The sequence below is a fragment of the Magnolia sinica genome, chromosome 2 (genome assembly GCF_029962835.1).
Source record: "Magnolia sinica isolate HGM2019 chromosome 2, MsV1, whole genome shotgun sequence".
Lineage (NCBI taxonomy): Eukaryota > Viridiplantae > Streptophyta > Magnoliopsida > Magnoliales > Magnoliaceae > Magnolia > Magnolia sinica.
Window position 1 is genome coordinate 24,950,962 of NC_080574.1, and position 25,635 is coordinate 24,976,596.

The 25,635-nt window shown below is 39.2% G+C and overlaps 1 protein-coding gene across 5 annotated transcripts; it reads right to left on the reverse strand.

The window, feature by feature from the left end:
- Positions 1–244: 244 nt before the first annotated feature.
- Positions 245–23,516, reverse strand: LOC131236709 (tubulin-folding cofactor E). 5 transcript variants are annotated; one of them, XM_058234085.1, is made up of 16 exons: positions 23,112–23,516; positions 22,150–22,320; positions 22,020–22,066; positions 17,584–17,730; positions 17,397–17,471; positions 11,580–11,698; positions 11,348–11,490; positions 11,182–11,243; positions 10,935–11,042; positions 10,795–10,829; positions 5,040–5,108; positions 3,686–3,777; positions 3,525–3,601; positions 3,360–3,437; positions 1,492–1,633; positions 245–680 (listed from the first exon to the last, which is right to left on the reverse strand). In XM_058234085.1, exons 1-15 carry the CDS (start codon positions 23,467–23,469, stop codon positions 1,535–1,537), a joined length of 1,680 nt encoding a protein of 559 aa, XP_058090068.1. In that variant the 5' UTR covers positions 23,470–23,516; the 3' UTR covers positions 245–680; positions 1,492–1,534. The 5 variants fall into 5 exon arrangements, 3 of the variants coding, with proteins under 3 accessions (XP_058090068.1, XP_058090070.1, XP_058090069.1); XM_058234087.1 differs by having other exon boundaries at positions 245–715; XM_058234086.1 differs by having other exon boundaries at positions 245–759.
- Between the last annotated feature and the right edge of the window lie 2,119 nt (positions 23,517–25,635).

Sequence of the window (25,635 nt, forward strand, 5' to 3'; positions counted from 1 at the left end):
TGTTTGTTAGGGCCTGTATTGCTCATGATTCTAAAGAATCACTTTTGATAGGCAATTGTAACAATCCCCTCCATTGCATGGAAAAAGGATGGCCATAGAAAATAAGGCCAAATTGAGGATGAATTGGATCATTCTACTAGTGCAATTTTTGCAGGGTAGCCTATGAAATGTGTTTCAGACTTAACGGATGGCTCAGATCAATCGATTGGATTGTTTAAGGGTCCCAATGCAACTAGGGGCACTATAACTTTAAGTAGTGCTTTGAGAGCACTGGAGAATTTCTGTACTATAAATGTTACAAGAAAGTATCCAAATACAAAATACTGTTTACCAATGTTGGCACCCCACAATTCCGGCATCCAACATCAAAATCTTCGTTTGCCTCACAGACTGCTCAGACATGGTAGAGAAAAAACAAAAAAAAAACCAGCGTGGAAAACATGGGCGGAAAAGCTTAAATTGCTCCCTTTTGCTAGGGTTATGTAAAAGCTAGACTTTGCAAATGCATGCAGCAGGCCATGTTTGTAGGTGATACAGGAATACAGGTACCTTATGTCTAAAACACGTTCATTTTATCGAGGGGGTTGAGTAGAAACTAGAAGACTCCACATCCTAACTTAATATCAGCCATCTGACCTCCAGGAACATCAGGGATCCAACCTCTCTCATTCTCCGAAGTTCTGTAAAGAATGTCATGCGCAAAACAGTCACAGCACTGAGCACCAGAAAAATAACCAAGATCGACAGTGCCCACGATTCCTGGACAATCAATATCATCACTGTACTGTCCAATACTTGGGGGTCGTTTGGCACTGTGGATTGGAGGGGATTGGAGGGGGTTTCAAATCCCCTTGGTTGTTTGGCAGCATCAGCATAAAGCAACTGGGGATTGCCAATCCAGGGGGTTTCCAATCCCCTCTTTGAGGGGGTTTGTAATCCACGGTGAGAGCTTGGATTACACCTAAAATCATTTCAATAGTTGCAGGTGTAAATGTATGTCATTGTACACTATCATTCTATTGGGCACGTGGCCCACTAATGATGATCAGCACCGTCCAAACATTGTCCATATTAATCAACGATTAAAAATCGTAGGTTAGTCACTCAGACATGATCTTGTGCTTGCGGTCCATCCCAGACTTGGAATTTCATCATTTTCAGGCAAAGCATATATTTCAGCAGGCTTATCACAACCATAGTGTCAAAAATTATATATCTCACTAATTAGGGATATTAAAGTTGATTTAGTAATTAAATTCAAACCCCCGTAAATATACCATGTATAGGTATTCTTGAATTAAAGTTGATTCACACTCCAGGGTGCCAAACACACCAGGAGGATTGCCAATCCAGGGGGTTTCCAATCCTGGGGGTTGCGAATCCAGGGGGTTCCAAATCCATGCTCCCAAACAGGCCCTTATCTATTTATCGTAGAAGGTGAACCTGGTATCATGGAGTGGCCCATATAGCATCTTAGGTTCTATTGATTACCTTGCTCAGGCCATGCCCCCTTGACCATCGAAGGTTAAAATGGCTAGCTCTCTTCATCCACTAGAATGGTAGATCCTGTGCCAATGCCAAGCTCTGTCAAAGATGCCATTTCATCATCAAGCAACAGTGGAAGTGGGGAACCCTGTAAAACAGAATTATACAATGTAACCAACCATCCAGACTGCATCAACATTTCTCAAGATCTGCAATAACTTGTAGCATCTTCAGCTAAAGTATCAACAGCCAGCAGTTTCCTATAAAGACTCTACCCATCGGACATGCAGTCTTTTAGTTGGTGGAAAACAGTCATTTTGAGTCAAGGTTGTACGTTAACTTAACATACAATGTTTTTTTTTTCCGCTCAGGTGTCACTTCAGTGGAAACATCCAATCCATGAAATGGTGGATCATACAATGAAGAACCAAGATGGAACATCATTAGGCAGGCCACACACATACATTGCCTTAGACCATCAGCTGTGCATTGATTTCAACAGTGTAGCCTGCCTGAAGAAGGGACCATCCTGGTTTTTGTCCCAGGTGATCTTTATGATGGGGCCCATCTTTTCATGGCTCAGGTGTTATACACAAGTGACATGTCAGTGGAAAATAAAAACCGTGTATGTCAACGTACAACATCATATATGATCATTTCTCTTTTCTAAATGTTTTTAAAGATGCATCCCAGTCAATTCAAAGCACTAGAAACCACAGTTAGTTTGTACCTATCAGTGGGGATCAATCTCCAAATGAAAATCAGTGATGAAAGCAGGCATTGCAGTACTGGTTATGAATTACCATTCCTTCCTCGTTGGTACTGAGTTACAGATTATTATTATTATTATTATTTTATTTTATTTTGTAAAAGATTAATCAATATATTAAAAGAGCCAAAAGCAAAAATTTACAGCAAAAGCAACCCATCTCATCCTTCGTTTGTCACTTAAAATAGTAATCATACCTTCCAACAAAATAGTGATCATTCCATATGTTTTAGAATCACAATCATTTGGAGAAAGGACTGGTTATTAAGGGAATAACCTTAACCACATATATAGCTTCATGCGGCCAGGATATGTGCTGGGACCTGGGGCAGACCTGAGTCAACTTGAATGATCACTCGCTAGTCCCCAGATCAAGCAAACACTGATATGTCTGGGCTTCGGAAAAACTGGGCCTGGTCTGCTAGGCCAACCAGGGACTTGTTTGGCTCTAGGTCGGAATGAGTCAAGCAGATCACGCTTATAAGCATAAAATTCCATTTTCAAAAGTATGACTAGCATTCTGGGCAGTAAATTAAAGCCAAGGGAAGGAAACTAACTTTTAGAAATCCTAGATTGCAATCCAAAGTTCTAGGTCGGAATGAGTCAAGCAGATCATGCTTATAAGCATAAAATTCCATTTTCAAAAGTATGACTAGCAATCTGGGCAGTAAATTAAAGACAAGGGAAGGAGACTCGCCTTCAGAAATCCTAGATTGCAATCCTAAGCTCTACACCCAACAAAGAAGAAGAATAAGATAGGATAAGGAGACCGGCAGAGTCACAGGAAAACGCAACCATTGGCCAATTGAGTTTGGGAACCGAAGCGTGCTCTAAACTATCTTTTCTTTCCTTTTGTTGCAGTATTATTTATGTACTCTTCGTGTCGTTTTAATGCTCCTCTCCCTCTTTTCTGTGAATCACGTGATGGGTTCAGGCAATCAGAAACCAGTATATTAGTGGGTCCTGAGCCTCCGAGTCTCCCCTGCAGTGGGGATGCCCAAGATGGCTAACAGTCGCTACCATGTTTTAATGTACCTTCTCAACTCTGTTTAATGACCCATCTCTGGGGTTATCAGGAGTACAAATTGACGTAGTAAATGCATACCTCCTCTTGAAGAAACAATTTCGGTTTGATGGATTTCAGCTTGAAGAAGCTCTCGCAAAGAGCCTTTAACTTGCCAACCTAACACAAATTTTACAATATTTACAAGCTATTTTCCAGTATTAAACATGTATTCATGCAAAAAGGTGGGAAACTGGTGAGGCATACTGTAGTAGCGGCTGGCAATTTCTTTATAATAGGTGGTTTTTCTCCGATGGATGCTCCAACACATTTCAGAGTAATAGCTGCATCAAACAAAAGTAAATTATCAGCATGTTAATGCCCAATATGCAAAAGCAGTAATTTTCCATTATTTTTTTATTTCATACAAAGAAGTCCAGAAGCCATTTTCTGAGGGCCTGACTTTCCAGCAGATGGCTTCTCATCCTCAATCCCGTGCAGTTCTTTAAGCTCAGTAAATCTGGACCAGAATTTCACTGCTGAGTAAGAGAAGACAAAAGTTTGGTAGCATATTAACAGTGCATTGAAAGTTGCAGCATCTAGTGATTGAGATCACTGATAGTGTGGGTAAGAGATGTGGCATTGATAACAAAGTGCAATTAATTTGCTTTAACAAGGCTTCTTCAATGGCATTCTTTCTGTTTTCTTCATCATCATCATCTAAGCCTTATCCCAACCTCTCATATTGTTCAGATTCATGTTGGCAGTTATGGCATAAGTTTGACGCCGGGTGCCAACCTGACGCAATCCTCCTTAATCCGGGCTGGGGACAAGCAGTGAGATTGAGAGCATAAAAATCCCATAGGTGCAATGTAATAAAACTTCCATCTGTTCATTCATTGCTCCTTTCCTCGCATGATCTGGTCCAGTATTCTTCGATCCATGGGTGTCAGTTGGGTCATGCCTGGTTCGGTTGAAGGCCTGTTCCAAGCTTGGTACCATGGAGGCGGGGTCTGCTAGGAGCTTCGAAGTGGAGGATCGCGTTGCTGGCCAGTTTTTGGTCTATTTGGCTTGAGAGATAATCGTCGCTTCCACAACCTTAAGGATTCTATAGTTGGGGTCTGTAATCAGGTGGCTATGTATATCATGGAGTGGGCTCCCAAGGGTGTGTGCAGGTTGGTTTTTTCTTTGTTCTTTTCTGGTTGTTTTCTGTTTTCTCTGTTTTGTTTCTGTTCTCCTTTGGTGATAAATTGCCTCATCTTTCAAAAAATAATAAAAATTGTAAGAGACTATTACATAGGTTGATTACAATCAGGCCATATCTAATAGTCTATTACAGAGGTTGATTGCAAGTAACGAGTTTCTTTCCACATACTTGATCTCCAAAACTAAAATCTTGGCTCCATCTTAACCTACTCCAGGCTTGTCAAGTGATTTGAAGCACTAACTAATTGCAGAAGATAAATGGGAATTGAATTAACCAAAAGAAAAAAGATACAGCATCAAAGAGAAACAACACAAGGGAAGGACACAGAGGAGTCATCAGTCCCGAATAACTCGCTAACTATTTGCAGTTAATTGCCAGTCCTATTAAACATGGTTTGGTTGATCATGTGGCTTAACTGAGCATGGTCTGTGATAGAGTGCAATGGCATAACAGGATTTGTGTAGCTGACCCCAATTAGTTGGGATGAGGCTTAGTTGATGATGATGATGTGGTTGATCAAAACCAAATGCAAACAGATTTTGAGACTTGAGACTGTGATTGGATTTTGAGATTACCTTGGATGTAGCCGCTTAATCTCCTCTGGGTTGTCAGATTGCAACTTAGACAAAACAAGACGGACATACCTGCAATACAACTGCTTGGTCACACATCATGAAAGTTGGGGGGGGGGGGGTGAATATGTTGTTCAACAATGAAAGCAACAGGTTTGCCATTCTGCATTAGGAAATCTAGCAGGACAGCCTACTCAAACAGTTAAAAGGACGTTAAAATTTACCTCTTTGCATCATTTTAAAGTTCCCATTTTGTATGGTCCCATTAGTAGTTCCTGTCCACTTGTCCTCTAGTTCGCTATCTCATAGTTTTATCTTTCCTTTTAACAGCTTTAACTTCGCATACTACATCAAGATATGGATAGGAAACGTCTAAGGGAGCTTACAGTAGCAGAAAAAAAAAAAAAAAAACCTTTTGCTTGCCCCTTGGTTGTCTACTATAAACCCTAAGACCCAAATCCAAATGGTACCTTTTTCTCTCATGTGATTCTAAGCATATAAGGACACCATGGTTTGAGCAAACCAATGTTTTCTTCCCTTTTTTTTTTTTTTTTTGTTTGCCCTTTTCTTCTTCTTCTTCTTTAAAAAAAGAAAAGGAAAGAAAAGAAAATAACACATTTTTTATTAAGCAAAAACTTTAAGCAACAGAGAGCCAAATGACCCACTCCCTCAGCCAAGCCATCTCTTTCATGACATGAGTAAACAGTATGTTCAGTCTTGAGGCGAGAGGATCTAATTTCGTCGAATACAAAGCAACAACCATCATTCCGATGCTTTCTTTTGCCCACTTTATGATATTGGATAAACATCTTCCCACTATAAGTTTATAACCCTTCCCTGAAACTCTCTATCAAGGATGCAAAGAGCCTCCCTTAGTGGGACAGGGCTTCTGCCACGTGAACTACTTCTTGCAGAATAAAGCCCGAATAAGGAATGAAGATTTGACCCTTTTCATCCCCTAATATCCTCTTTCTTTTTTTAAAGTTCCTCCCTATATCTGACACGGGATGCCACCAAAGGCGCCATCAGAATCTGATTTCTACCACCAACTGAATTTTCCTTGGATGGAGCACTCATGATGACATTAAACCGTCACTATGTACGTCCTTCAAGTGGAAATGCCCCATAAAACCAGCGAGTTGAGGGTGTATAGACCAGTTTTTGCTTGCAGAGGACCCTAGCATAGCTGCTAATCTAGATGTATGTTTGTTACCTCTTTCACTTAATTTATCAGCAACTTGCTTTATGCACATGTAGCAACTAGCAAATGTGTAGGGGACCAGAACCAATCACCAGGTAGGCTATTTTTTGGATGGGACAATACCACAAAAACCACACCAATCTGAAAATCCTAACCATTCTAATTGTCATAGGAAGTCAATGGAAGTTCATTTGACTGTCCATTTTTTCCTTTAAAAATTATATAAGAAAAAAAATTCCTCCAATCGAAGGGTTAGAATTGTCCAATAGTAGTGAGTTTTTAATGTAGGGGTATTTTCACACCAGCCTCTAGTGGGGTGGCTTATCAAATGCAAGGGCACACTTGGGGTGGGCAACCCGTATGAGGCGGGTGGCTCGTGTGAGGCGGAACCCATGTGATGTGGGGCCCACGAGGGGGTTTCGGCCAAGGACCTAACCCATGGGATGTGGGGCTTGGGCTATGAGAGAAAGGGATTGATTCGCCACGCTCTATCAGTTCGAGCTTTTAGAGCAAGTGGTTAGTTGTCCTGCATCAGTTTTGGGATATGGCCCACCCAAGTTAGGGCTTCCTAATGAGGTTCGGAATTCACACGTTTGCCACATTTGCAAAAGATGAGCCTCTTTTTTTTTAATCTTTTTTTTAAAAGGTAAAGATAAGCAATTGATAAGTTAAGCTAAACAAAACGACAAACATCCTAGGTTTTTATTTTCTAAAGTTGGATCTTAAAATAACGGGAGGCCATTTCTTTTTATCAACAGACCTAGATCCGTCAAAACAAGAAAGAATGTATTAGCCAAGAATTTAACCAAGTCACATTCTTATTTCAGGTAAAATAGATCCTAAAACAAATGCATGATTATAAGGCTGGCAATGTGATTTACCATCCTCTTTACGCACAGCAGAGGCTTGGGTCACAACGTCTAGTTGATGCACATGGGAAATCAGAAAGGTCAATGCCAACAACAACAATCACCACCAGTGTTCGCAATGTTGATACCATCAGCCGATATTATCAGTATCATGATCCAACGATACAAAACCCCCAGAAATTCGAAAAAATACTGAAAATTTGACAAATTTCTGTGTATCGTGCGATATATCACAAGATATCGCAAAATTTCGTGAGATGGCGGCGATATTTGCGATATATTAGCCAATAATCCCGAACATTACGGATTTTCACTCAATTTTAAATGCGATATTGTAGCCACCTACCACAAATCGTTATAGCCAACTACCTCATACCCGTGATGTCGATAAATACGCGCGCTGACATAAAGCGATGTCTCTTCCCATCCACAAATTCTACCAATTAAAAAAATATAGAAAATAAAAATAAAAATCTCTTACCTTTGTGATCTTCTTGAAGGAGTCACTTTCGACAGTATTTGGTGGGTCGCGGTCGACATTGCCGGATCATGTAAGAAAATGAAAATCCCTAAAACCCTTTTTTTCTTTGAAGGAAATTAATTTGGAAGGAAACCAATTTTCCGCCAAGAAAGATGGGATTTGCCAAAAAAAATAAAAATAAAGGAATTTCGAGAGAATTTTAGGTTCTAATTTCGGACGAGAATTTGGGAACAATTGCAAACTTGCTACATCTTTAACAAAGAAGAAGAGAGTCTTCTCTCAAACTTTCTTCTCTTAAGTTAGGAGCAGACTAGTTGTTACGCGAACAACAACTTAGTGGCTGTTAACCCTATTGTGTGGGGCCTATCTTGATGAATGCGTTTCATATCCACGCCGCTCATTAGTTTTTTTTTTCGATCATTTAAGGATGATATCCTAAAATGTAAGCAGATCCAAATCTTGGGTGGGCCTTAGGAAGTTTTTAATGATGATCGTTCAATCATCATTGTTTCATGTGGTGTGGTCCACCTAAGATTTTGATGTGCTTAATGTTTGGGACCACGTCCTAAAATGGGATGGAAAAACGAATGGATGGATTAGATATATAGAATATCATCAAGGTGGGCCCTACAATAAGGTTAACACCCGCTAAGCTATTACCTGAGAATCACCTAATCTGCGCCCCTTAAGGGAGAGTGGATTTGATGTGGCCCTTTCGGTGGGGCCCATATTGATGTATTTATTATATATCCATGTCATCCATCCATTTGGAGAGATCATTTTTTTGTTATGAGACAAAGGATGAGGCAAATCCAAAGTTCAAGTGGACCCCACCACAGAAAACAATGGGGATTGAATACTTACCATTAGAAACTTCTTTAGGGCCACAAAAGTTTTTGATGAAGTTGATATTTGTGCTTTCTCTTCGTCCATAATGTATGAACTTATGAACAGGTTGGATCGCAAAAAAAATAACATAGTGGCCCCCCCAGAAATGGTTTCAAGTTTCAACGATGGGCATTATTGCCCCCACTGTTTTCTATGGTGGGGTCCACTTGAGCTTTGGATCGGCTTCATTATGTGGCTCATGCTAGGTGGGGTCCACCGTGATGTTTGTGAGAAATCCACCCCGTTTATCCATTTTGAGAGCTCATTTTAGGACATGCGACTAAATTTGAGGCGAATCCAAAACACAAGTGGGCCACATAAGAGGGAAAATTGGGGAAAGGGTTTCTTACTGTTGAAACCTTCCTAGACTCCACCTTTAATGTTTATATGCCATTCAAACCGTTTATAAGGTCATTCCCAGTGGGATAAGTGAAAGCACAAAATATTTAGCATGGTACGAAACTTGTGGCCATACGAATGTTTCAACGATGGTCACTAAATCCCCACTATTTCCTCTCGTGCAGCTAAGTTGAGTTTTGGATTTGCTTCATTTTTAGTCGCATATCCTAAAATGAGCTCTCGAAATGGATGAATGGGGTGGATTTCCCACAAACATCATAGTGGGCTGCACCCATCATCCCAGCGCAGGAACTTCCTAAATCTGTGGGACCCTACTGATGGTGCTAGTAACGAGGTGGCTGGATGGTGCTTTGTAGGCCCCACCATGATGTGCGTGTTATATCCATGCCATTGATTTATTTTTTTCAAATTATTTTAGGGTAAGATCCCAAAAATGAGGCAAATCCAAATCTCCAGTGGACCACATAATGAAAACCGTTGTGATTGAACGCCCATCATTAAAAACTTCCTAGGGCCTACCATAATGTGTATTTGCCATCTAAGCTTTTGACTAGGTCACAAAGACCTGGATGAAGTAAAAACACAAATATCAGCTTCATACAAAAGTATTGTGGCCCCTAAAAAGTTTTTAATGGTGGTCATTCAATCACCACCTTTTCCTGTGGTGTGACCTGGGATTTAGATTTGCCTTATTTTTGGGCTCCTTCCCTAAAATGATCTGGCAAAATGGATGGACGGCATGGATAAAACACATATATCATGGTGGAGCGCACAAAGCACCGTTCAACAGCAAGTCGCTACTCGCATCCACATTTTGTTGCACAAGGAGATGTGGGAAGTTTATCAATACGGTCACATTATTGATATGTATGTATTACAATTTCTACTTCTTCTTTTTTTATCTTTTGAATGAATTTATTGTGTTTTTATACATGTCTTGATACAATAATAAATCTTATGCATTCAATTTTAATATAATTGCATGAGTTCAGTTAGTCAGCACATAGTTTAGGACCCTTTATAAAGGAAACCTATTATGTGCACTTTTTTTGAGATGTTATGATTTAAGAGTGTGTATTAAGGTCTTTTTTTAACAATACCTTAAGTTTCACTGAAAAATTCAACCATTTTCCCAATGTCTCCCCATGTTTCCCAAAAAGTGCGATAAATTACCCGATACGAACAATATATCCCGTGCGATAATTGATACGTATCTGTAACCCAGGGGTGCGATACATAACACAATACTGATATTTAGAACATTGATCACCGCCTCTCTGAGGCCTAATGATAAAATGAAAATAATTTCCCTTTACCTCCTCACAATTGTAAAGAAAGTGATTAGATAGAGGAGAGAGAACATCCCCTTTGCAAATGTTCCAAAGCCTCCATAGCTCAAGGAAGGGGGTTCAGGAGTCCAACTCAAACTTAATAAAGTAAACCAATATTTATGGCTTAAGGAACAACAGAATAACAAGTGGGTGTTCTTCAACTCTTAGCTCTTCTTACACACCCTACATCTGGAACCACACCTTTAAAGAAGAAACCCAAGTGAGGATCACCACCCTTAGTGCAGCAGTTGGTGGCCACATCAATGTGTTTTTTCTGTTGATATATAAAAATTCTATGAAGATAAAATAATAAGTTATCAGTTTTGCCCTTATTGCATCTCATGTTCTAGAATGAAACTGATGAGATATGTCTACAACCTAGTTATATTAAACATGCTTTGTGCTTCTATGAATATTAGGGACAATCTAACAGCAAATACATAATGTAATACTAGCAACCATACAACAGGTGTATCACACACACACACGAAAAAGGGAATCCTTCATGCAAAACCAAACGCTCATACTGACAGCTGACATCACAAAATCAGTGCAGATCATTCAATCCCAAGGGACTAATTATGCAAATATAAAATAAGAAAAGTTAATCAAAGAAATGCCAACTCACCGAATCTCAGATTCCTTACGCTCACGCAGGCTTACCTAGAGGTATATAATATAGAGCACGGATTACATAAGAAACAAACTTCAGCAATGAATGACATTAGAAAACAAATTTCAGCAATGAACCAAGTCTACATCCTCTACCTCACTCCCATTCAGTATTTGGACTTTTGCCAAACGAGCAATTGAAACAAATCGTGGGATACCACCTTTTCCTGGATCAGCTACTGGATTATCAGAAAGCCTAACATCCTTCACACAAATGTGAGAGACAGGGTTGTAAGAATAGAAGCCAACAGTTAGTATGCATGGATACATGAGGCGGGCAAAGTGTCCAGAAATGTAATTGAAATTTGTTGTGTTAGGAAATGCTTCAAAGAAATGATCTCACCTTCAAACTAGGGAAAAAATTCAGTGAATCTACAGATTCCAAATCCTCAATCTTATTGCCTCCTGAAGCATGTAATGGATTAATGAGATACCAAAACAACTCATTGGCTAGACAAAATCAAGAAAGCATGGGAAACTTTTTGTGAAAGTTGTACAAGTTATTGTACCTAGGAGAAGGCATTGCAAATTTTCAAAAGGCTTGATGCCTTTTCCTTGCATTTCGTTACCAGTCAGAGAATCACATCTTGGAATACATTTGGGGTAAAATATGTGCTTCAAATTGTTCTTGTTCAAATGAAGCTGCTGCAAGCTGAACCAGCACCCACATCAAAGCAGTTCAATGGTTTTATTGGGACATGTAACTGCAACTTGTCAGTTTCTAACAAGAAATATTCTTGCCTTCTTAGCTGAGAAAACTTTACGATTTCATCCCACATGTCTATGCAGTTATCTTCCAAATTTAAAAGCCGCAGCAAATCAAAGCCTTCAACATATGTGCCTGCTGCAGAAGGCTCAGGCTGTGGGAAATATATGCTCCCAAATCAGTCATGCATTCAGTTGGGTAGTTTAAGAGAGGTAGCACGCTAGTAGCAAGACCAGAAAGAAAGAATGAAAAAGAAAAGAAAAAAGAAAGACAAAATCAATTCAAAGCTAGATCAATCCAAATCCAGCTTAATTAGAAACTATAAAACTTGTGAAATTAGGAATAAAATATGTATGGCTGCATGAACAGATTCTCTTTCAGGTTTGCATGTCTATGGTCACTCGAGCACAATATCAGATAGTGGCTTTCTGCTATTCTTACATTTAGGCTGATGCCACTTCTAGTTTAACCTAAGCTAGACAAATAATAATAATAATAATAATAATAATAATGAGGACCTTAGCAAGGATGGACAGATTGACACTTGTTAGCAATGTTTTCTGCATCGTTATCGCGTAGGGCCTGTTTGATTTTCAAATTACAATGTAAATATATTGTAAAATAGCCATCATTACTTACACTTGTAATTACGGCTCCTACCCCAAGGCTGATGTTGACGAGTTCAGTGTTTTGGTACAAAACAGAGGTTGGAAAACTGATGAGGACATCGTGCACACGCACGCCCGCACACCACAACCCCTACGCACGTACATACGCAGAAGGAGGACCCCACCATCGATCTGGCTTGATGACGACATCCAGGGAGGGCCTCCTAGTTAGAAGACAAGTTTTGGTTCAAAAAAAATGGGCCCGATAGTCAAGAAAAGCCCATCATGGGATCTCATGATCGTGGCCCACTCGTCGGATTGATTTCATATTTTAGGTTTTGCTTATTGTTATTATTTAGAACATTGTGAACGCTTTAGATTTCTCTGTTTGATTTTTATTTTAGTTTACTTCATCGCCAATTAATAGGTTACGCACATGGTGCGAGTTTTGGGGTATAGGATTTTCCCTAAAAATAGACACCCCTTATAGTTCTTTTAATTCATTGAAGTAAATAAAAAAATTCCAGCTTTATTTTTCTGCTCTCTTCGTGAGTTGTGGAAGAATTCAAAAGTGGGTGCGAAGCCCTCCTTTTTCAAAGGGCTAACTACCGTGGTGCGAAGCCACATTAATCCCGATTCACCCCCATCCTCCGTCATTTTTTTCCATCTTCCCCCAGCATCCGTACTTCGAATTCGTCCATTTTGTTGCATCAGATTTCTTCATTACAGCAGGTTTCCAGATTTCGGCCCGCAGGCGAGCTGAAACTTTGGCGGAGTACCACACTCAGACCAGAGCTCGGATCGACGTCAGATTTGGGGGTTTTGCAGCCCAAGCCTGGCCGACCGAGGCCTAGCAATCCGTTTTTGGATTCCGTCCCCCACCATACGTGCGGCTAGCCTCAGGCGCATGTGCGCCCGCACTTGGCTCGCTATCCACACGCAGGGCCTGTCTCGAGTTCAGGTTTCTTCCTAGTTTCCTCTCTTTTATACATAATTTCATAAATCCTGACCCTATATTACATTATCCCTAATTGATTTGCCCCTTTTCTCATCTTAGGGTTCCTTAAATTGAAATTGGGAAATCCCTTAGATTAGGGACTGATTCTTATGCATGTGTGGTTGATTTCTATTTTCTTTTGAGTATTGTTTGGTTCATAATTTTCATTGATCCAGCCCTAACGTGTGTAGGCCTGCATCCGCATAGATTCCCCTTTAATTGAATGTTTGGATTTTCATGTGAGATGTGGAATTTGTGTGATTGTTTCTGAATTGGTGTGATCTAAGCCTGAAATCTTGCATATCATATTTAAATTCACGTCCTGCATCAAAAACATTTTGGGCGCAAAAACTGTGGGCCCCACCGTGATGTATATGTCATATCCATGCCATTCCACTTGTTTCGTCAGCTCATTGTAGGGCATGAGCCCAAAAATGAGGCAGATCCAAAATTCAAGTGAACCACACCATAGTAAACAGTGGGAATTGAACGCTTACCGCTGATAACTTCTTGGGGGCCACAGAAGTTTTAGATCAAGCTGATTTTTATGTTTTCCCTTTATCCATGTTTGTATGATCTTATGAACAGGTTGGATGACAAATAAACATCATTGTAGGCCCTACGAAGGTTTTAGCTTTCAACGGTTGAGGTCCATTAGTATCATTATTTCATGTGGTGTGGTCCACTTGAGTTTTGGATTTGCCTCATTTTTGGATTCATGCCCTAAAATGAGCTTGTGGAACGGATGAACGGCGTGGATATGGCATGTTCATCACAGTGGGTCCCACAACTTTTTAGCATGTAGAAACACGTGGAGTTCACGTGGGATTCACACGATTTTCGAGACAACAATTTCACGTTCAACCGAACAAGGGTGAGAAATAATGATGGCCCATTTGCAGCCATTTACAATGTAATTAGGAAAATTAAACAGGCCCGTACTGTATTGCACCCTTGAGATACGAATACATATCAATCATCGCACGAGATATATTAGTTGTATCGTGTAATTTATTGTTGTTGTTGGGAAACATCCAGAAACATTGGGAAATTGATCGAATTTTTTAATGAAACTTCAAGGATTGTTTTAAAAAAAACACCAATACACACTTAGAAATTTTTGTATATTAAAATAAAAAAAATCACAAAAAACAAGTGCACATAATAAGCTTTATTTGTATAGGGTCCTAATCTATGTGCTATCTGACTAAACTGATGTAACTATATTCAAAGTCAATTCATAAAATTTATAAAGAAGACATGTATGAAACACAAGCATACATTCAAAAGCAAAAGAATAGGTAGAAAACTAGAAATATACCTATAGATTTCATATATATATATATATACACACACACACATTTTCTACTTATCTTTTAATTAAAAATTATTTTTTCTGAAAAATCTCCAAATTGCCAAGATTGTGTACATCGGGTTATATACATGTTTGATTTTATGTTTGGACACGATTGTGACCAATTTGGGAAATTTTGAAAATAATTTGATTTTTCTCCAATTCTCCTCAACTCAGCCCATTTCCCCCAAATCTTAACATCAAAGCTCAAAATTCATAAATTTCCATGCAAAACATGAAGAATCATGGATTTCTTACAACTTGACACTATTTACAACATATAAAAAAATTTGAATCAAAACTTAAAAAAAATACACACCTTTTAGAATCCAGCCCCAAGAAGCTTCCAATCATGATTTCTAAGAAATTTCGAAGATTTTCTTCCAACAAACTAGAGTGGACTGGTCAAAATCCCCTTACAATGTCCTAGGAAGACTCCTTTGCAAAAAAAATAATAAACCATTTTTGTGAAATTTGAGGATTTTCCAGACAAAACAACACTGGTTTCCTTTTATCCCCTTGCACTCGGTATCTATATATTGCCCAATACATTAAGAATTTATAAAGTGGGAGTGCGGACGTATCGTACGATATTGTGATATCCACGATATATTGCGATATCGTGCAATATATTGCACAATACCATGAAAAATGGATATTAAAGCTGGGTCTCGCATCGCTCAACTAGGATAACAGATCTATTGTGGAATATATCAGTGATGTCACAAGATACTAAAAACATTGCTTGATAGGATCAGCTTTGAACCTGCCTACTAGGTAGCCCATGTTCCTCCTTGTACATTCTATATCAGTATATTTATTTGATGCCCGCAGCTTGGGCTCAAAAAACCAGACCTGGATATATTTGCAACCAGGTACAACCAGTAAAGCTAAAACTACACTGTAAAAGCATGCTCATAATATAAAATATGTCTAAGTACATACTTTAGTTACCAGTTACCATTCATACTTGCCCTCTAACTGAATAGTCCGTCAAACACTCTTTTTTTTTACTGGTAACAGAATTAAATGATATCACCCGAAGATTAAAACAGCCAGAGGCCAACAAACATGCAGCCTAAAAATGTGGTGTTATGTTCCTTCCACAAAAACCACAACACTGCACACCCCCAGTTCCAAGCTTGCACAAGGACATCAATGGATCAAGGCATAGTCCAGTTCATGCTGAAAACAGCCAAGATCATCCTCCACAAAGCTCAGGCAAAATCTTGTTTTTTATTTTTACTTTTTAAAAGAAAAGAAAAGAAAGGAAAAAATAAAAAACTGAGGTAAAATAACAATGAATGAAAAAGTGATCTACTGAGTCGGCATTCTTTAGACAAAAGATACAACCATGCTGATAATCATTTAAGCAGAGCTTACCAACCAAAAAAAAAGAGTCAGAACTGTTGCAGATACCTAAGAATTACATAGAAGTAAATTGTCAGGATCTTCAAAGATACCTAAGATCATTCACCCTCCCCTAGAAATGCTGGGGACAAACTACGGTGATCCCAAAGAAACATACACCATTCTGCATCTGCTTCTACAACTCCTGTCTGCCGATCGATTATAATGGGCTGCATAACATAGAGCAATGTTCCTCCTCAAACTTGAGCAACCCCGCTGCATCTTGCAACTTGGAAGTCACTAGCTATGAATCAACCATTCCAGTTGAAGGTTAATGCAGAGAGGTTGAACGATTGGTGTTTAGTCATCAAGGGAGGTTCTTGCTCTCTGTTTATGAGAATATCATCGACTTTTTGATCCATTAATTGATTATCACTTGTAAACTTTTGAGAAGGATATGAAGGTTCGTTCACCTACTGAGGATGGGGCCTTAGGAATGATTGGAAAACTGGATTTCTAAAGCCAACCCAAATAGCTGGGACATGGCTATGATTATAATGATAATAATGATGACAACGATCATGTGTGAACTTGTGTTTGCATATTTTCTGTTGCTAAATCTTCTGTCTTCTTTTTTTTCTTCTTCTTCTTCTTCTTCTTCTTCTTTTTTTTTGAATTTTCTAGAATTATGTTAACATGTTTTGATAAAATCAATACCTTGATCATCCAAGTCCAGAATAGATTTCACTCAATCACCCACCAAGTAGGAGTGAAGTTCCCATTTTTCAAAACCTGAATTTTAGCAGGTGTCTTGGGTCTAGGATTGGCATGGAAGGGAACTTCCCGCCTTGGCATATAGAGACAAAAAAGTACAAGAATTTTTATCTCTCAATTGAAATGTTTTAAGTTGGAATTATAATATCTTTACATCCTCAGAGTACAAAAGCACAAAAGCATCTCTATGAGCCATTATTGTAGTATTCTTCTTCCTTCCACCACCAACCCGTGCCCTCCAACACCCATCAGTTGCAAATCTATCAGAAAATTCTCCATCAAAATTCTTTTCTCTAAATAGAAAAATAATATGATAATTCAAAATTTCTTACTATACTTAACTCTTAAATTCTCCCTCCCTATCCACATTTCTTGTCAAGATTGGTAAGCATGAAAACTCAATGGTCTTTCCTCTACTTCGCCACATTCTCTATTATTGGATTTTTGTTATTCTTGATTGTCCACATTTATTGTTGCATCATCTGTTCTGCAATAATTGCCCTTTTGAATGTAAACATAGTTTAACCACTGACAGTGAAAAGAAAAGTTTGTGGACTTTCACACCCCAAAAAAAAAGGCTTCAATCTTTGTCCTTTTTTTCTTTCATTATTCTGCAAAGAATGAACCCAAGAACTTGTGCTGGTTGGAGTGCAACATTGGCAGAAGGTTTCTTGAGACTTTGAAGACAACACCCTTTAAAAAAATTTGAAATTCTTTAACAAGTCAAATTGTAAGAAAACTGTAAAAGGAAGATGATCTCGTTGCAAACCATTATTGTCCTCAAATTATTTTCCATTAAATGGAGCTCCTCAACTGCCGGAAGTGAGTGTTTAAGTATTTCAACCTGTCCCAATCAAATATTCACAGTTATTATTTTGAAAGAAGTACACAAAAAAAAAAATAATAATAATAAATAAAATAAAATAAAATGCACAATTGGAGATAAAACTGAGTACCTGATCCCATGTCATGCCACAATTGTTGAGAACCAAAATGCGTATGTTCTTCAGTAAAGGGAGATCAGTTATATCATGGGTCATCACATTGTTACTAAGATTTAGAACTTCAAGAGCTGCCAACTCCTCACAGATGGCACCAACATCCTGCCAGAAAACTCAACAGTTTTTAAGCTAATTATTTATTTTGGTTTGTGCATAAAATTATCATTGCCAACAAGTTTGTAGAACAGTTTGGAGATGCCCAAAACATGTTCTACTTCAACTAGCTGGTGTATAGTATAAACATATCATAAAGGAGCAAGCTCTTCAAGCGAAATAATAATCGCAGTTCCTGACACACTGCAAAAAATATCTAGAAAACTAGGGCCGTGTTTGGCTCATGGCCATTTCAGGAATTGAGAATAATAATTTGTAATTTTGGAATTTCCTTTCTCTGTAGAATTTCCAAATTTTGAAAAATGGGGCTCTTTTCTTCAGTATTGCAGAGCTTTTTTCTCATCCACATGGGCACCAATTCATGATTTTTGGAAATTCCAATAATAGCAAAAATCCTAGAAGCTAGGAATTATTTTTTACAGGGCTTGAACTAAAAAATAAATTTAGAAAATTATGTACTAGTTACAAACTATGTGCATCAAATTACATATTGGTGGAAAGAATTTGATGCAGGACGGATAGCCTAAACTATAATGACGCGAATGAATTAATAAACGGATTATTAGAGTAAATTAAAATATAAAATATTGCCAATCTATCACAAATCTAAAGAAATCAAATACCCAGCTATGCTCAAATTCAAGGCCACATCACAATCCCGTAGATGGATCTTAAGATTATCGATTGGAAGCGGCCCAATGGAAGGTAGAACTTCCATCTAGCATAGGATTCGATCTAAAATATGAGGATTTACTTGTGCTTTGTTAGGGTTTGAAATTCTAGGTTTACTGAATTTGTGAGATCAGGATTTGGAATTCTAGGTTCTAGGGTTATGTGGTTTTAACGGGGAATAAACATGGACCAAAAAGAGGGAAAGAATGAGGGGAATGGGGTTGGCCGTATGGACAGTCTACAGACAGAGGGGGTGGTCTGTACGGTTGTACGGTTGGGTAGGGTTTAGGTCTAGAGCATGGTGTGCCATAAAGGCCGTTACGTAAAGGTAACGGTGGCAACCGTTACACGTTACAGGGTCGTAATGGCCATAACAGCCGTTATGAAAAAAAAATGACATGTAATTGCCGTTAACAGCACGTTACATCCCCTATAAAGGCCATAATAGCCCCGTAATGGTCTATTACGAGACATATACAGGTTTTTCATACTTTTTAATTAACATTACAGGGCAGATATAAGTTTTTCAGAGGTTTTTTCAATAAATAAAAAAATAAAAAAGAGAGACCGTAACGGCTATTACGGGGCCATAACAGTTGTTATGCCCCATATCGTAAAGGTAATGGTGGTGGCCGTTACGGCCACCGTTACTGTTACGGAACACCTTGGTCTAGAGTGACTTGGGGATGGGATTTGGGAGGAAACAAAAGAAGAAGAAAAATATAGAGGGAAGAAGTGAAAAGCATACCTTGAAGAGAAGAAAAGATGGGGGGGAGAAGATAGTTGGAATGACTCCATAGCTTCACACCAAACTCCAATCACATGACGAATTTTGCACCAAAACAAAACAAGAAGAAAATTTCATTCAATAGCCAATAATCCCCTAAGCTTCACACGTCCAAGCCTTATATACTCTATTTGGGGTGTATTTACAAAAAACGCCCTTAATACTATAAAATGTCCAAAACACCCCTAATATCAACTAATTCTTAAAATAAACCAAAATAATCCAATTAACTAAACAAAATAACTAAAACTAGTGTCATCGATCAAGATGACCCAACAATCAAAATGGTCCAATGGTCAAGATGGCCCATCGTGTGAAATCTAACGGTTTGTTGGATGTATCCAATTGATCCAACGGTCCAATACTCTCAACTAAGCAACCTGCATGTATCTTTCCAGTGTGGGGTCTTCAAAGATATATAATCATGCATGTGGGGTCTTCAACGTGGCTAGGAACTAGAATTGCACCCACTGGGCTCCATGTAAGGATCACCTAGCCATAAAGAAACTAGAGCAACTCTCCTCGTCCTCTGATAAACTCTAAAAGGTGCTTAGATGTCCTCATCAGAAATTTAAGCATGACATGGCATGGAGAGTTCTGCAAGTATTATTAAGGGTAAAACACTAGCTTCAATTAGATTTGAGGAGATTCTACATAGTTTACACTACTAGCACAACATAACCTTAAAAATTCAACAGTAGGAAGGTAAATAAGTTTAGGGTGGGGGAAGGGGACTCTATGCATCTCTGGTTGGATGAGGCGTGTGGGAAGATGTCTAGTAAGAATATAAGGTACAGTGTAAGCCAAAAGCAAGAGTCTATTCAAGAAGGGACTTGGAAGAGCTTTCTTCCAGCTGAATGAGATGCTAGCTTGGGTTAATAGGAGATCAGTTGGGAATGAGCTGGTTTAGATGCATGCACAACTCAGGTTTGTTCTCTATTCAAACCCTGCAGGTTATTTGTGGATGTGGTCTATTGTGGCACCGAGAAATTTTCCTTGCATTGTTGGTTGTGAGAGGTAAGATTCATACTACATATCAGTTGGAAAAATGAGGAGGAAATTGCCTTCGATCTCTCAATTGATTGTTGTTATTGTTGTATGTCAACATGTGTGGAGATGCATTTGTGCTCTTTTCAATCAGCAATGTCCACCTTCATCATCGGTTGTAGGTATAGGCTATGGTACAAAATTACAAAGGGTAATATGAGGGCTTAGTCATTATGTTTCAACATTTTGAGTTTTGATTGGCTTCTGACTGGGCTAAAATCTGAGGCAACAACTTGATCTAGAGATGACCCTCACGTCCTTCAATCCTGGGGACTGCTCTACCATGTTTAATTTTGATAGGCCCAACATATGCAATTTGGATCATCCGAGTAAATGTTTATGCCTACAACTTGCAGAATTGATTCTATAACTTGTAGGATTTAGTCTAGTCTATGATGATTTGATGCAGCAAAAAGATGAAAGATAACTAGATAGAATCACTCTACCATTCCGATGGCAGTGGCATCACACCAATGGTTCTAAACATCTAATGGCATCGCACCAAAGATTAAGAATTTCCACTGTGGGAAAGAAGAAGAAACACTCCATTCCCTATTCAAAACATGCATCAGCTACTTTCTTAAATATGGCCTTCAAAGTATTTATATATTACAAAATACAAAAGTTAAAGATCTAAAGAAATCTTAACACGAATAGACTAACCATGACATAATAAAATCCGTAAAGAATTTGACACTTGGACTTGCTACTAAAATTCTAAAACAAGAGAGCAGATAATTGTTCAAAAAATTCTACATCTGAGAGGGAAATAAGAATACTGTAAACTAGGAAATATCCAAATTCATCATCAAGTTCAAGCCACGCGTGTGCTCCACTGACACGCGTGGTAGACCATACAAACCAATCGGACCATTGATTGGGTCCATATATCATCCAACCCCTGATCTCGTCCAGATCCGTGGTCTAATCAATTTGAAGATATGAAATGGTCCAGATTAGTTAAATGGTGCAAATCTTTAATCCGGATAGTTGGATCAGTCCAATACATGATACGGGAGAAACCAGATCTTGATCATCGACAATCTACCAAAAAGGGGGCTTTGACTTCCTAACACCTGCCCTCTTTGTTTGAAGGCGGAGGAGTTGGTTGACCACATGTTTATAATATTCACTGCCCTTTTTCCTCATTTATTTGGCCCAGCATCTTTCGGTTGGCCAATCTGTTTGGCTCACTGGTGGGGATGGATGCATGAGAAAATCAAGATGGAAGGTTGCTTTGCTGGCTTCTATGTGGGCTGTTTGGCTTCAAAGGAATAATAGGTGTTTCCGTAATGTTTAGTTATCATTTTGAGGGTGTTTTTAGCAGGGTAGTCATGTATATAAGGGAGTGGGCTCCCTGAGTGTTTTTTCAGTCCGGGTTCAGGTTGTCTCTAGGGTGTGGTTCCCCTGATTGTATAGTTTGTGCTTATCTTTCTCCTTTTGGCTTGCTGGCCCTAATAATATTTTCATCTTTCAAAAAAAAAAAGGAATAGCAGACAGGTTACATTGAGATTCTTAGTATAATTATATAATTTGCATGTTCCCTTTAAAATAAAAAAAAAAAAATCCAGACTTGACAGATAACTTAGTCTGGTACATAAATTAAATGCATGACTTGTAATAAATCAGAGGAATTTATCTGGAATCAACATACCACATAAATAAATAAATAAATAAAACTTTTCAAACTGAGTTAGCATATTACACACATGCTCCTTTAAAAGGTTATTAAAAGCAAAGCAATTTACAGCATCCTTGAAAGATGACATACTTTCCATTCTGTAAGCAAGTTTCCCGTCAAATCGAGCAACTTAAGATCTGCAATGGAAACAAAATACAAAGTAATTACAATGCTAATGTACCGTTCACTACTACTAAAAAAAAAAAGGAATTCAGCTTACTTGGGACAGCAGCCTTGATCTGCTGTGGAGACCCAGTCGAGCTAATGCCTAAATAAGAAAGTGACACGCCGAGCAACTCCTCGAATCGGTTTAGCTTTTCTTGAAGTTTATCTTTCCCCACAAGTTGAATGGCAACTCTATTATTTCTAGCTGAGAGGACATACATTTCGTCTGCAACATAATAAACATGGAAACAGAATTTTCAACATGAATTCCAATTGCTATATACCCATCTAAAGATACACTTCAGTCGGCAAAAATTGAACTAGTTAGGCCTCTAGGATTGCCCAAACACACTGATTTCTTAGCTATGGTACATCCATGTGGTGGCGGGATTTTCATCATGGATCCGTAATTTTTAGGTGGGTAGGCCACACCAAGGGAAACAATTGGGAAAAAGCCGCCCACCCTTGATTTTTTTTTTTTTTCCGGGGCCCACCATGCTTTAGTATAGGGCATACACTCGGTCATTATTTATATGTTCCACCCAATTTTAGGCCCAGGGCCCAAAAATCAGACTGATTGGTGATTCAAGTGGGCCACACTAACGGAAACAGTTAAGAGATGACGCCCACCCTTTCTTCTATGGGCCGCACCGTGATGTGTATGTCACATCCACTCCGCCGATCAGATGTGTCACTCCACATCAGGCCCAGGGCCCAAAAATCAGGCATATCCAAGATTCAGGCGGGCTACAACAAGGGAAACAGTTTGGAGCATTGGCGTTCCCCTGTGCACTGTTTACTTTGGTGTGGCCCGCCTGAATCACGGACTGATTTTTAGCCCTCGGCCAAAAACTTGGTGATGCATCTTATGGTCGGCATGGATTTCACAAACGCATCATATATGTGTGTGTGCATTTTTTTCATCTTTATAACATAAAAAATCCCACATTCAATCTCCCAGAGAGAGAGAGAGAGAGAGAGACAGAGGAGGAGGAGGAGGAGGAGGAAGAAACATGCCCTCTTCTTCTTTGGTGGAATTGCCTCGGTAACGGAAATTGAGAGCATCCAGCAACGAGATCCCGCCGCTCAAGTTCTGGGGCCGGACAAACGAACCCGATTTCTCGCCGTGCGCCATGAAATACCGGATGCCGTTAAGGGACCCATCGTGCTTACCATCGCAATTGTCCCAATCAACACCGACCCAAATGCCCGAATAGCCTTCAACGGGCCCGATGTACTTGACGGTGCCGGTTCTGCGAGGATCGCCGGCGATGTGGACTCTCTGGTCGATTTTAAACGAGGGTTTCTCATTAGAAGAGATGGGTTCTACTGCATTTGTAGCGGAGATGTGGAGAATCTCAGGAGTGTCTGGCATTTTACTGAACAGAGAAGCTCGGATGGATCTTGAGAGAGAGAGGGGGGTTGGGGGGAGGGGGGGCGGCTATCAGTAAAGAAGGAGAAATTTATGACTGCGGACCCCACCTTTTATCCAGTGGTTTTATGAAACAATACGAACTTAACATAATAACTTAGACATCAACGTGCGGCTAGGCATTTTTCAGCTGAAAATTTTCACTTTCAACCCCCTTCCTTTCCTCACTCCGCTTCCACTAAGAAAGACAAAAAAAACCCGTTTTCTGTGGGCCCCTTCCTTATCAGCATTGTATTGCATCATCTCCATACATCATCATATTGTCATCTTCTCAAAATGGCAGGTCTAGTGAAGAAAGTGAAGAAAGCACACGCCACAAGTATATTTTAATATATTGTTGTTGGATGAACATGATTGTGGGGCGTAGAAAGTGAAATTGGATTGCATACTGAGTTACTCAATAAGCTCATATTGTATCGAGTAAACTTAGTTGGGCCCACCTTGAATGCATGTAGTATACCCACGAGAAACGGTGGGGATAATGATTTCCACCTAATTGAAGGGGTTGAGCCCCAAATGTAGGTAGTGCATCCGTTTTTCCATCTAAACTCAGCTAGACCCACCTTGAATGTATGCAGTGCATCTGTTTTTCCATCTAAACTCAGTTGGGCCCACCTTGAATGTATGTAGTGCATCCATTTTTCCATCTAATTTAAGGGGTTGAGTCCCAAATTGAAGCATATGAAAAGATCAAGTGGATCATACCATGGGAAACAGTGGGGATAATGATTTCCAACGTCCAAATTATACTAGGCCAAGCAGTGATGCTTGCCCCACTAAATTCCATGCTTGCCTCAATGAATTTTATGTTTGCCCCGCTCAATTTCATGTTTTTTCCGCTGAAATTCAAGTTTGCTTAGCTCAATTTTATGTTTGTCCCGCTGAATGTCATACTTGCCCCGCTTAAATTTACAGTTTGTCCCACTCAATTTTCAGTTTGCACCGCTAAATTTCATGTTTGTCCCGCTCAATTTCATGCTTGCCCCGCTCAATTTGAAGTTTCCCCCACTGAATTTCATGTTTGCCCCGCTGAATTTCATGCTTGCCCTGCTCAATTTGAAGTTTGCCCTGATCAATTTCATGCTTGCCCCACTCTATTTCAAGTTTGTCCTGCTGAATTTCATGCTTGCCCAGCTCAATTTCATGTTTTCCCACTAAAATTCAAGTTTGCCCCACTGAATATCTTGTTTGCCCCACTCAATTTCATGCTTGCCTCGCTCTAATTTGCAGTTTTCCCTGGCCCCGCTCAATCTCATGCTTGCCTTGCTCAATTTCAAGTTTGCCCCGCTCAATTTCAGGACAAAAATACCCCTCCTGTATCACTATGTTTCTTTTACTATCCTTTCCACTACTGCTTTCACTGCCGTTTCTTGCACCCTTTTTTCTCACTCCGTTTCCAGTAAGAAATACAAAAAACCCATTTTTTGGACCCACCTTCCTTATCAGCATTTTGTCTTCTTCTGAAAATAGTCGGTCCAATGAAGAAAGCACGCACCATAGGTATATTTTAAACTCAGTTGGGCCCACATTGAATATATGTAGTATATCTACGCCGTCCATCCGTTTTTCCATCTAATTTAAGGGGTTGAGCCCCAAATTGAAGCATATCAAAAGATCAAGAGGATCATACCATGGGAAACAGTGCGGATGATGATTTCCACCGTTGAAACCATAGTAGGCCCAACAGTGATGTTTGTTTGTTATCAAACCTGTTCATAAGATCATACAGACATGGATTAATAGAAAACACAATTATAAGCTTGATTTAAAGCTTCTGTGGCCTCTAAGAAATTTTCAACAGTAGAAGTTCAATTTAAAATTTTCATGTGGTGTGGTTCATTTGAACATTAGATATGTTTAGATTTTTGGGCTCAAGCCATGAAATTATCTATTAAGTTTGCCTTGCTGATTTTCTAGTTTCCGTCACTCAATTTCCAGTTTGCCCCGCTCAATATTCAGTTTGCCCCGCTTAATTTCATGTTTGCCCCGCTTAATTTCATGTTTCCCCTGCTGAATTTCATGTTTCCCTCGCTGAAATTCAAGTTTGCCCCGCTGAATTTCATGTTTCCCCCGCTGAAATTCAAGTTTGCCCCGCTCAATTTCAAATTT